This window comes from Mus pahari, chromosome 3 (assembly GCF_900095145.1).
Source record: "Mus pahari chromosome 3, PAHARI_EIJ_v1.1, whole genome shotgun sequence".
Taxonomy (NCBI): domain Eukaryota; kingdom Metazoa; phylum Chordata; class Mammalia; order Rodentia; family Muridae; genus Mus; species Mus pahari.
The window spans coordinates 113,318,985-113,332,248 of NC_034592.1; the positions used below are offsets into that span (position 1 = coordinate 113,318,985).

Sequence of the window (13,264 nt, forward strand, 5' to 3'; positions counted from 1 at the left end):
GTCTCCGATCAATTCCTTTTTCAGGGATAAAAGGACCTGGAACCCCTCTAGGGGAACACTCTAAACTGCAGTACCAACTGATACCAACAAGACTCTTGGTACCATTCTGGTTCTGCAGCCTTGCTTTTACATGGTAACAGTGGTTCTCAAAGCATCCAAACGAACCTTCCCTAAAGGCAAGCAGCATTAGAGAAAGCTACCGAATGAAGAAGTAGGTGACTTCAGTAGGGACAGTCATCATTGTTGACTCAGGTCCAAAGTGTAGATTCCAAGACCCAGGAGCGCTTGCCTAGCAAGCACAAGGCTGTTGGTGTGACTGGGGAGGGAGGGAGGGAGGGAGGGAGGGAGGGAGAAGGAAGAAAGAAGACTCCATAGCCCGTCTTTTAAAATCTTCATTTTAAACCAAAGCCCAGATAACTTATACCTTGGAGTCCAATCAGGGACTCAAGACACTGGGAAAGAGCCCTGCGACATAGCTCACACCTTCCCTGGCTGGCATGCCTGTGGTATCGTTGTCAGGAGATGAGCCAGCCCACAGTTCCTACCCCTCTAGGGCCCTCATGTATAAGTGATGTCTGAAATGTGAGGCCACACTCTCCTCGGCAAGGAAACCCGAGCAGAGGAGTGTCTGGATAGATTGACGTGCTGCAAACTCATTGCTTCCTCCCCATCTCTCTCCCCCAACAAAACCTACCTCTACCTTCAACCTCAGAGGACCCTAGCTGCTGTCAGGTTCCAGGAAGAGGCCAGTGACCAGGACAGCATGGAGTCACCCCAGGCCGGGCAGTATATGGAGACGTGAGCCAGTGTGAAGACCTTGAAATTCTGGTAACCATGAGCCCCCAGTTAAAGAGCCTGGACGAGGAAGGTGAGCCTTCATCTTCATCCTCATGGGTACTACCCAGCAGGGCCTCTAGGCACCGTGGGTATAGGGGAGGCAGTCTCAAGGGGCCTGGGAAGGCCCTGCATTCAAGTTCAGATCCTGCAACTTGAGCAGGGTAGCTAGCCTCTTCCGACCCGACCCACCGATGGGATGAGGGTGGTTGTCACTTCCTTGCAGGGCTGAACCGAAAATCACCTGTGCAGAGAGCCAGGCATTAACGAACTTGCTAGAGCTGGCCACCTATCTGCAAGATACTAAAAGCCACTGTTTGCAGTTGTCTCTCCTTAACAATTCTGACCCACTGTGGCTGTCTTTCTGTTGCACGGTGGGGGTGGGGGTGGGGAGATGGGAGAGTTCTGAACTTATGACTTTTCCAAGGGATCGGGGAAATGTTGGACTGACAGCATCTTGAATAAAGTAACTGGCACCCAATTCCTGTCTGCAGACTACCATAGCGAGATGGGGCTACTGCCAGGAGACTTTCAGAGGGCAATTTGCCTTCTTCCTGTCCTTGGTCGCATGGTAAAGAGAGAAAGCCATCAGAGCAGCTCTCATGCATGGAGGATAGGGTAGAGAGGGTGATGCAGTGTGAAGAAACGGTGTGCTCCTGGATAGTGTGCCAGGCTCATGGTAGCCCTAAAACTCCAACTAATCAGCCCACACTCTCCTTCCTCTTTCTCCACCCCATTTCCTTCTCCCTCTTCCCTTGCTCAATAACAAGGGAAGTCCTTTCTGGGAAGCAGTCAGTTTTACTGGGGAAGAGGCATCACACTGAGCAGAGACGGCTTGCTTCTCAGCCTCTGCTTCAACCTCTGGGACGCTCCCAGAACTAGAGACTCATTGAACTTTGCCTTGGTAAGCTATGATCATTCATTATCCCAGGGACAAGGCATCACCTAGAAGGTGGTACAGCTAGGACCACACCCAAGGGCCTCCATCCCTCCCAAGGCACCCTCTAATCTCCCACAGCTCCCCCTGGAAGGTGACTACAGCATTTCTGTGAAGAAGCTACTCAGCCCGAGGAGAAGCTGAAAGCTACAAATTGCCAAGACTTCAATGTCTTGTGTCAATTACACATATCTAACCCTGAAGATTGTGCTAATAAATGCTAAGGTCCCACCTGCTACCTCCACTTCCTGGTCTCCTTGGAATTGCAACTGCATCCCAAGTGATGAGATTACAGCCATGTGTCACCATGCCCAGCACCTTAGAAATATTTTGAAAAATTTGTATAATCATTCATTTATGTGTTATAAGCCAACTGCATAATCTCCTTTAATCTTTTTTTTTTTAAAAAAGATTTGATTTTATTTATATGAGTACACTATAGCTGTCTTCAGACATAACAGAAGAGGGCATCAGATCTCATTACAGATGGTTGTGAGCCACCATGTGGTTGCTGGGAATTGAACTCAGGACCTTTGGAAGAGCAGTCAGTGTGCTTAACTGCTAACCATCTCTCCAGCCCCCTTTAATCTTTTTTAATTTGAAAATTTCATACAATATATTTTGCCCATGTTTTCCTACCCCCCAAACTCCTCTCAGATTCCTCCCACCACCTTACCCACTCAACTTGATGTTGTTTCTCTCTTCCTAGATCTCTCTCAAAAACTAAAACTAAAAATAAGTAAATAGCAGCTGGGCGTGGTGGTGCACGCCTTTAATCCCAGCACTTGGGAGGCAGAGGCAGGCGGATTTCTGAGTTCGAGGCCAGCCTGGTCTACAAGGTGAGTTCTAGGACAGCCAGGGCTATACAGAGAAACCCTGTCTCGAAAAACCAAAAAAAAAAAAAAAAAAAAAGTAAATAGCAAAACAAACAAGTAAAAGTCCAATAAGACCATATATGCCAAAACAGGGCAAATTAAAACAAGTATACACATGCACACACACACACACACACACACACACAAATGGAGCTCATCATTTTGTGTTGGCCAACTATTCCTGGACATAGGATCTGCCTTGGAGTATAGTAGATCTACCTATGCAGTGACACTTGATTGGAAAAGCCTGATTTTCCCTTTCCTAGCAAGTATCAATCGCACATAGTGTTAGTTTAGGGGTAAGTTACCCCTTAGTTAGGGGTAAGATCTCATGTCTACGTTTCCTCTCAGTGCTGGGATCAGGTCTGGCTTGAACCCTTGCAGATCTTGTGTATGCTGCAATGGTCTCTGTGCTCAAATGTGCATCAGTCTTGTTGTGTCTAGAAGATAATGTTTCCTTGGAGTTGTCCATCCACTCTGGCTCTTACCATCTTTCTTCCTCCTCTTCCTCATAGATCCCTGAGGCTTGAGAAGAAGGGTTTAATGAAGACATCCCATTTAGAACTGAGTACTCCAAAATCTCTCACTCTGTCCTGTCCAGTTTTTTTGGTCTCTGAGTTGACTCCCATCTACTGCAAGAAGCTTTTCTGGTGTGGGTTAAGTTGGAACTAATCTATGGGTGTAGCAATATGCCACTAAAAATCATTCATTGCTATGTTCCTTTAGCAAAATAATAGCATTTGGTTTTTTTCCCCCAGTCCCATGACCCTATCTAGCCTCAGGTTAATGGCCACTTTAGTAGAGTCTGGTATGTGTGCTGTCTCATGGAGTGGTCTTTAAATCCACTGTTTAAAAGTGGTCGGTTACTCCTATGACATCTGTGCCACTATTGTACCGACCCATCTTGCAGGAAGGCTGCTGCTGTGGGTCACAGGGTTTGTAGCTAGGAGATACTGATGACTGCCTTTCACCTCAGGCAGTGCAGAGCACTTACAGGACTATCAACTCTATTTAGTAGGGCTGAAGTTTCCAGTTTGGCAGCAGCTCTACTTCTCTGTGTTGGACATGAGTGAGCATCTTCAGCAACAGAGCCTTAGCACCAGGTTGTGGAAAGCAACCAGTAGCCTGTAGTGTTTGGCGCGTTCCCTCTGGCCAGTGACCTAACAAGATGCAGCCCATTCTTGACATTAGATTCAACTTATATTCCTTTCATAGTACATACACTTTAGGAAGTGTCTTCAGTTGCAGGTTTCCATATGGTTTTCTTTTTTTTTTAAAGATTTATTTATTATTATATCTAAGTACACTGTAGCTGTCTCCAGGTGCATCAGAGGAGGGAGTCAGATCTCATTACAGGTGGGTTGTGAGCCACCATGTGGTTGCTGGGATTTGAACTCAAGACCTTCGGAAGAACAGTCAGTGCTCTTACCCGTTGAGCCATCTTGCCAGCCTTCCATATGGTTTTCTTAAAGGCCTTTAGTTTTAATTGTCCCTCCCCATATTCCCTGCTTTCCCCTTCTTTCCCATTCCTCTCCCTATTTAATCCTCCTAGTTCTCTCTCTCTCTCTCTCTCTCTCTCTCTCTCTCTCTCTCTCTCTCTCTCTCTCTCTCTCTCTCTCTCTCTCTCTCTCTCTCTCTCTCTCTCTCTCTCCATAACACTCTACTCTATTTCCCCTTCCTTGAGAGATCCTCTCCTCCCTGCTGGTCCTAACCAGTTATTCAGACTGTAAGACTGTAACACATGTGCTGAAAGCTTAAATGCTAACATCCACACATAAGAGAAAAATACAGTATTTGTCTTTTGGGGTCTAGGTACCTCCTTCAGGATGACTTTTTTTCTAGCTTCATCCATTCATCCGACAGTGTCGTCACTTTCTTTCTCTTCCTGGACAGTGAGATACATTACTTGGATGCAGCAGAAAGGTGGGTTCTGCTTTCTAATCCCATCTGTTAGTCTGTGTCATTTTATGGGGAATGGAAACCATTAGTGCTGAACATTATTAATAAGCTGTATCTATTGGTTCCTGCTATTTTGTTCTTGAGGCGTGGACATTTTCCCTCTCTTAAATTTACTACTCTTAGATTAATTATTCCTTGTGTCCTTGGAGGTAGTTAATCTCTTCAGATTGAAGCTTTTCTTCTAATGCCTTCTGTAGAGCCAGATTGGTAGAAATTGCTTAAATTTGATTTTATCATGGAATATTTTTTTGTTCTCCTTATACTATGATTAAGAGTTTTCCTGGGTATAGTGGTCAGGTCACAGCATTAGGAAGATTGATAACCACTGAGCTAGATCTACAGAATCTAAAATCACCTGGGAGGTGGTAACCTAAATTGAAGGATTTCTCCAATCAAATTGACCTGTGGTCATGTCTGGGATGGGGGTGGGGGGCAGGGACTGAACTGTCTTGATTATTGATTGACATAGAAAGGTCCAGCTCCCTGTGGGGAACTAGCCCTCAGGTAGATGGTCTTAGGCTATTAAAAAAAAAAAAAAAAGTCTGCTAGGAGCCTAGCAGAGAGCAAGTCAGTAAGCATTCCTCCATGGCTTCTGCTTCAATTCCTGCCTCGAGAGTCTCCCCTGACTTCTCTCAGTGATGGACTGTGACCTGGAAGTGGAAACCAAATGAATCTTTTCTTCTACAAGTTGCTTTTGATCACGGTATTTATCACAGCAGCAAGAAAACCAGCGAGAACAAAACATAAGCTAGCTTCCTCATTCCCTTACATAAATCCCCTTCTGTAAATGAAAATGTAAGGTAGTTTTATATTGTATATTATTTGGGTCTAAAGATGAGAGAGAGGTGTAATATGTTTAAACTTAAAGTTACAGACATTCTGGTCCTAAATAACACATTTTACTAATTTTATATTTCAAAATCTTTGAGAAGTCTTTTGGAAACTGATCATTATCTCTGTAGATAATTTTAAATTTATCAGTTGTGTTTCAGTTTCTTGACTTCAACCAACTCATAATGGAAAACTTGACCCAAGAGGAAGAATGGACTCCGTCCCTTCCCGAGTCCTCGCCACGTGCCTCATTTCCCATTACCTCCATGCTTTCGTGTGTTTTCCCACCAAGAGCATTTCATCACACAGTGAAGGCTGATGATTCCATCAGGGAGAAGCAAGAACATTTTGAAACATGCCCAGAACATTTTGCTGGCTGTCCTGGCTGCCTTAATGTCAATCGACACAAGCTAGAGTTGTCTGAAAGGAGGGAACCTCAATTGAGAAACAGCCTCCATAAGATCCAGCTGTACAGCATGTTCTTCATTAGTGATTGGTGGCAGAGGACCCAGCCCATTATGGGAACGAAAGATTGGGTCCTTTCCCACCCCCGCTTGCCTCGTGCTGGGCTTTTCAAGCCTGTTTTTGTTGTTGTTGTTTGTTTTGTTTTTTGTTTTTGTTTTGTTTTGTTTTTTCTCTCTAGCTTCCATAGTTTCTTGAGATCAAAGGACAAAGACCTGCATAGAAGCAATTCTCTTAAACTTTAAACAGCATCTGGGACTTATTTAATCCATGAGGCAAGATGTACAAAATGAAAAAGACTGTCATAAAGGAACATAGAAGAGGGATGCTCGTAAGAGCTTCAGAAATGACCTAAGACTTTAGGGAGAGTTGCACTTTTATGAACAATTAATTATGTGGGAGAACAGTAGAACATAAGCTAATGTTGTCCAGACATGGGAAAATCTGTCTGTCCACAGCTTCTTCTTGGCTTCTCTCTTCCTAATATTGTAGAACTGGACACCCCTATATCAGGGTAGGTCTCTCTCCCAGAATATGAGGGAAGGTCAGAAGAGAATTTCTCAATTCTCTTCAACATGAAACACTCAGTATGCCAAGGTGCTGTATTTGAGGGCATCGTGTTCTGAGCTCAACAGCGCTAGCAGGCTCTGGGAAGCATGTTAGCTTTTTGTTGCCCAGCCCCCGCAATGGAGTGATGTTTTCTTGGGCTGAGTCTTATGGAGCCAACACTGTCCGTACTCTGCTCTTGCAGGTGACAAGTCAGCAAGAAGACCCACAAGGAAACAAACCTCCATAGCTACATGTCCCCAAGACGGGCACGGAGCCCAATCTAGCCGGAAGGATCCTGCTAAGGGTAGCTCAAGACCAGGGTCTTCCCGGAAGAAACAGATGGAACACGGAAGTTATCACAAGGGATTGCGGGGACAGAAACCACGCAAGGTGGAGAGGCCTTCCCAGGGGAGGAAGAAGGACCGGAGAACTTCCCTTAAGGAGCAGAGAACATCTCCAAAGAAGGAGAGGGAGGCTCTGAGGAAGGAGACGGGCAAGCAGCTGAGAAAACCCAGGTGTGCTGTAGCTCTGATTGAGAGTCTCCCTCCGCTCCGCTACCCTCTTCCTTTCCCTGGCAGGGTTGGGAGTCTCCCTCCGTTCCGCTACCCTCTTCCTGTCTCTGGTAGGGTTGGTTTTCATTTTGGGAGAGAAGTAGTTACTGCTCTTGCTCCTACTTTCCCAGACCATCACAGGCAGAATGGCTCCAATACAGTGTTTTATCGTAGCAGTCCCTATTGCAAGGGAGGCTCTGGGTGCGGGAGGTGGCCCAAGCACAGAGTGGAGATACGATCTCAAGACTCTTGACTTTCAGCTGATAAACCACTATCACTCCCGAAGAGACCAGCTAAACATAATGAATAATGAATAAAAATAATGAAGCCATTTGGACGTCGTGCAGGGACCATGCACACTCTTCCCTCTGTGGGCATGCATCCTTCTCTTTTCTAGACATATGACAGCCTAGAACTTCAAGAGGTTTGACAGCTCCGAGGCTGTGGGTGTTTGGATAATTCATTTGGAGCCCTTTGCTCCACTCATATATGGGCAGCAGTTGTGTATATAACAGTAGATAGGCAACTTATGAAATTAACAGATCAAGTTTCCTTCCATTTGGTGGCTAACAATTTTGACGGCTTCTCTAGCACTCATTAAAGATCGTGTATGATTTACTCTCTTCTAGGGACATTTGAAGAATCCCTTATGGTTACGGTCAAGGGAGGCTTTTGAAGCAGGTGTGAGAATGAGGATGATGGCAAACACTTGCTCTTCCTTCTGGGTTCCTGAATGCTTTCTGTGTTCATACCGTTAACAGAGTTAGTTAGGGCCAGAGCCTGGACCCTGACATATTCAATAAGAGAAAGAGAAAGGAGATTTGTTAAGTGTGACTTTGGAAGACATCTAGTAGCCACACTTCAAGTCTATCCTGAGGCCCCAACATGAAGTTTAGGTTTAAATAAAGGGCAGGAGGTATGGATAATGAGGTGGTCCTGGACAAGGTCTGGCCCATCATCGGTTCAGGTCCAATCTCTCCTGCAAGGTGGTCTGACAGGCTGTTAGACCTGTGTGAAAACTCTTCCTGTTTCTCCTCTGTCTGGCCCCAGGGTTCAGCCTTCTTCTCTCAGCATGGGGGATTCCTTAGAAATTCTAATTCCTGGGCTGCATCATTCTAACAATCTTATAACTTGTTCTTCCAGAGGCCACAAGTTCAGTTCCTAGCCCCTATGATGGGAGTTCACGAATGCTTCTAACTCCAGCTCCAGGGATCCGGTGCTCTTTTCTGGCCTCGTGAGGCACCGTACTCAGATGCACACACCACATACTGACACACATTTATTTGTGTTCAGAGTTGTACTACTATGCAATATTAACAGTCCTCAGCTCCCACGCACTGGGAGTATAACCAAATGCTACCCTGCCTGGCTTTTTCTTCTGGTTGTTTGTTTGTTGTGCCCAGGATTGAACCCAGGTCCTTCTGTATTCTTAGTCCATGCCTTTCCATTAAGCTACACCTCCAGCTAGTTTGAATGCATTGATTGCCCTCGTGTATCTTATATTTTAGAAGGGACTGGTACTCTAAATGACATATATAATATGTCCATATAAGGAGCTACAGACAAGGACTCAGCGGTGCCAATTTTGGTTGACTGACATGACAGGGTTAGAAGGATACAAAGACTCAGCCCTGGTTCCCCAGATGCTGATTGTCGAGCAGGAAAGACGAGACTCAATTAAGACAAGGCAGAAGCAATGTGCACACGAGACAAGATTGGATAGTGTTGTACTGCTGGGGCCCTGAGGCATCATGTTTCCTCTACCAAGAAGGTGAGCATTTCAGTGAGTGTCTGGAGAAAAAAAAATGGAATATAAGGAAACAAAGACAATTCCCTACAAAGACTCAAAGACAGTTATCACTGGGAATGTGTAAGATATGACCAAAAGTGCCTATGGCTAGGCTTGCCCAGATCCATTGGTATGCTAAGATTTCTTTATTTCCATGAGTTAAGAAGCTAAAATTCACAGAGCTTTCTGTAAACTGGTCTCTGAAACCTGAATTAGCGGTAGTCCTGATTACTCTCTTTATGAGCGTTGTTAAGGTTATCCAGACATAATGTCTTAGCATTCTACTGCTGTGAACAGACACCATGACCAAGACAACTCTCATAAAAGAACACATTTAACTGGAAGCTTGCTTATAGCCTCAGAGGGTTAGTACATGATCACCATAGCAAGAAACAGAAGGCATTGCTCTAGGGCAGGAGATGAGAGCTTTGTGTCCTGATCCACAGACAGGAGGGAGGGAGGGAGGGAGGGAGGGAGGGAGGGAGGGAGAGAGAGAGAGAGAGAGAGAGAGAGAGAGAGAGAGAGAGAGAGAGAAGCGATGGACCTAGACCTGGCTTGGGCTTTTGAACACTTTGTTTTTTAAAGATTTATTCATTTTATGTGTATGAGTCCACTGTAGCTATACTCAGACAGCACCAGTAGAGAACATCAGATCCCATTACAGATGGTTGTGAGCCACCATGTGGTTGCTGGGAATTGAACTCAGGACCTCTGGAAGAGCAGTCAGTGCTCCTATCCGCTGAGCCCATCTCTCCAGTCCTGTCTTGGACTTTTGAAACCTCAAAGCCCACCCACAGTGCCACACCTCCTCCAACAAGGCCACATCACCTAATCCTTCTCAAATAGTTCCCCTAATTAGGGATGGAGCATTCAAAAATATGAGCCCATGGGGGCCATGCTCATTTAAAACCACCACACATAACCTCTCTTTTCACCTACCCTGTCAGCTACTGTGTCTCTTTATCACTGAGGCTGCACTGAACACACACAATCATTTGGATCCTGTAGCAGCTGAGCAGATAGTATTACCAGGGCAAGGGGAGGGGATAGCATGGGGGTTCCCTACAGAAGTTCTCTATAGTTGTGCTAGCCAATACAGTAACCATTAGGCACTGGAAATGTGACCAAGGAGGAGGAAATGAGCTTCCAACTTAATGTGGTGCAGCATAAATTAAACGACATTAATGCAACTGAGCTGACATAGTGAATTTATTTAACTTGGACAGATATAGTTTTGAAACTGGCCTAAACTGGCTTTGGAATCAAAGTATTCTATTAATGATATAAACATTGAAGAGAAGTGACCATATACCACTTGATTTGGAAGAAACTTTTTAAAGCATGTCTAATGCAGTCTGTGTACGTGACTCTACCTTTTCAGCTATAACTTTACAAATTATAAATACAGAGCAAGTATATATGATGAAAATGTGATTTCTGAATTGACATGCACTGTAAATGAAGAGTGAATATCAGGTTGCAAAGACAGAGCCAAAAGACTATCAATAGAATATTGTGATGATTTTTACATTGATTATGTTAAAAATATAATCTGATTGAATTAAGTACATTATTTTTTCCATTTCATGTCACCATTTAAATTAAAATTTCCCAATTTTGAGTCTTTGGGCTGATCTTTACAGCCATAGGAATTCTCTGGTGTGTCAGAGGGCACCTCATGCTTTTTGTATAGATTCATGGTCTTGCTGACTTATCTGTAACCTGAACTGCAGCCTCGCTCCGGGTCAGAGTGAGACAAGCATTCTCAGCCTAAGATACATCTGCTCTGGACCATCACGGACCAAGAGGACTTCTCGGAGGTCCTTTGACTGACTCTGGCTAGCATCCGGTCTCATGAATAGGCAGGGGCTAGTCTGATTCAAAGTTCAATCTCATGTAATCTGGTGCATTTCGATTCCACTGGTCATTCTCCATATCATGTTATAGTCAAAACCATTTTACAAAATACTGATGCAGGAAAAGTCAAGGTCTCCTCTTAGGGTTCTTAGCCTCAATAATAAAAGAACTTAAGAATAGACTCAAATGGAAACTCAAGGACAATTTTATGAAGGTTTAAAATAAACCCCAGGGCAGACCAACTGTAAACTATAGCTGCTGCCCAGAGAATGGAGGCAGAAAGGGAAAATCTATGCCATTTTAGACAGTATGTAATTCAGATACATGGTGGACAGGCAGTCACATGGTGGGGGGAGGGCTTTAGAGAAAGCATAAGAAAACTCAGAATGGGTGATCCCAAAGTGCTAAGAAAAGCATGCTCAGAAAAGAGGAAAAAGGAAAGAAGTTATGCTTTTCTGGATAACTCAAAGAAGTAAGCAGATTATAAGCTACATGACTGTAACCTGGTAAGCTATGATACTGGGGACCTGGACTGGGAGGAAAGGGGAGGGCCTTGTCATATGGAAGGACTAATTATTCTGCCCATCTCTTTAGCATGGCTTAAGATGAGTTCATCTTCCTAAGGGTGGTTCCTAGGCCAGGGATTGAGCCTGCCCAACTGAAATGTTAGGTCTCCACCTAGGTCAGAGGTCTATTGTCTTAACTAGAAGTTGTCGTTGTTGTTGTTGTTTAATGGGCTTTTATTGATATTATAACACTATGATAAAAAGGAAAGAAGAAAATGGGTGAATTTTTAGGAATCAGTGAGGGAGAAATGATTATTATATGATTTTTTTTAATAACTGCGAATCCAAGGAGGACCATTACTAGAGAGCAATTTACCCTTGTTAGACCATAAAAATCGCATTTCTTCCTGTTCGGTGTGGGATTAAGCTTTAAGTTCTGAATGGTGCCATAGCGCTGTAACCTCAGCACTCTCTTGAGGGCTTAACTGCCTCTTAAAGTGAGGTCAGTACCTGTAGTCACAGTTTACCATTTTCAACAGGGGCTTTTTAAAAATGAAAAAATGTGCTATGCTATTCATATTTATGAATGATTGGGGGGACAGTGAAGGGCTTCCTCGGACTTTAAATTTGTAATGAAAGCACTTAAAATAAAGTTTTGAGATTAAAAAAATATATATTAGTGTGTGTGTTAGGGTTTCCATTACTACCACTAAACACCACAACCAAAAAGCAAGTTGGTTAGGAAAGGGGTCACTGGCTTACTCTTCTGCCGGTGCTCATCGCTGCAGGGAGGCGGCCAGGAGCCATGGAGGGCACTGCTCACCGGCCTCTTCCCCATGCCTCGCTCAGCCTGCTTCCTGACAGAACCCAAGACCACAGGCCCAGGCACACTTAGTTTGGGTTTCCATTGCTGTGAAGAGACAGCATGACCACAGGCACTCTTACAAAGGAAAGCGTTTAATTTGGGGCTGGCTTACAGTTTCAGAGCTTTAGTCCATTGTCGTCACGATGAGAAACATGGCAGTCTGCGGGTAGTCATGGTGCTGGACAAGGAGCTGAGAGTTCTGCATCTTGATCGGCCAGCAACCGGGAGAGAACTATGTTGAGCATCTGAGCCTGGCGGGACAATGACACACTTCCTCTGCCAAAACCACACCTACTCCAACAAGGCCACACCCCTAAATAGTGCCTTTCCCTATAGGCCTAGAAGAAGCTGGGAAGGGGGTGCCATTTTTACTCAAACCACAATGGGCTGGGCCCTCCCTCATCAATCACTAATTAAGAAAATACCTTTCAGACTTGCCCACAACCCCATCTTCAGGAGGCATTTTCTTAATTGAGGTCCCCTCCTCTCAGATGACATTAACTTATGCCAAGTTGACATAAAACTATCCAGCACAGTGTATGTGTACTGGGGTGAATTTGAAGGTCATAGGACAACTCTGTGGAGTTGATTCTCTCCTTTTTGCCTTTACATGGGCTCCAGAGATCAAACTCAAGTCACCAGGCTTTCATGGCAAGTACTTCACCGAGTAAGCCATCTTTTCAGCCCTGAAATCTTACAAGGAAGGAACGAATGAATCAATGAACAAAGAAAAAAAATTAAATTAAAAGTCTCACCTTTTATTTCTATTGGACACCACTGTGCTAGAGTGTGTGGATGAAGAACTTGGAGAAATCAGGTTTGGGAAGGCAATCTAGTCATACTGAGGTTACAGGTCTCCAGTGGGAGCCATTGGCAGTTTCTGGTGGGGACAGGCTCCACCTACCCTGTGAGTGTCAAGGATCCTGTCTATCTCTCCTGTGAATTCCTCCCCTGTCCACAACCTTTTAACTCTCATCTGCATCCTCCATGGCTCTGCCCCTAGGTCCACTTCCTTGGGCTCCAGTGTCTCTACTGGAGACTCCCTGTCTGAGGAGGAGCTGGCTCAGATCCTGGAACAGGTAGAAGAAAAAAAGAAGCTCATCACTACTGTGAGGAACAAGCCCTGGCCCATGGCAAAGAAGCTGAGGGAACTCAGGTGAGTGAGCTTCAGAGTGAGCTTCTCCCTGTTCAGGAGGCTGCGTGTGATGACCTCCTGCTGTGTATGATGACCTCCTGCTGTGTGTGATGA

The 13,264-nt window shown here is 44.7% G+C and overlaps 1 protein-coding gene across 1 annotated transcript in view; it reads left to right on the plus strand.

Annotated features, from left to right (window-relative positions):
• Nucleotides 1-834: 834 nt before the first annotated feature.
• The window catches only part of Tmc2 (transmembrane channel like 2), a 63,745-nt gene continuing 51,315 nt past the window's right edge, over nucleotides 835-13,264 (plus strand). Inside the window, exons 1-3 of the mRNA XM_021194720.1 lie at nucleotides 835-868; nucleotides 6,650-6,962; nucleotides 13,019-13,171. Of these exons, the coding sequence (XP_021050379.1) occupies nucleotides 835-868; nucleotides 6,650-6,962; nucleotides 13,019-13,171 (500 nt within the window). The remainder of the gene's footprint in view (nucleotides 869-6,649; nucleotides 6,963-13,018; nucleotides 13,172-13,264) is intronic.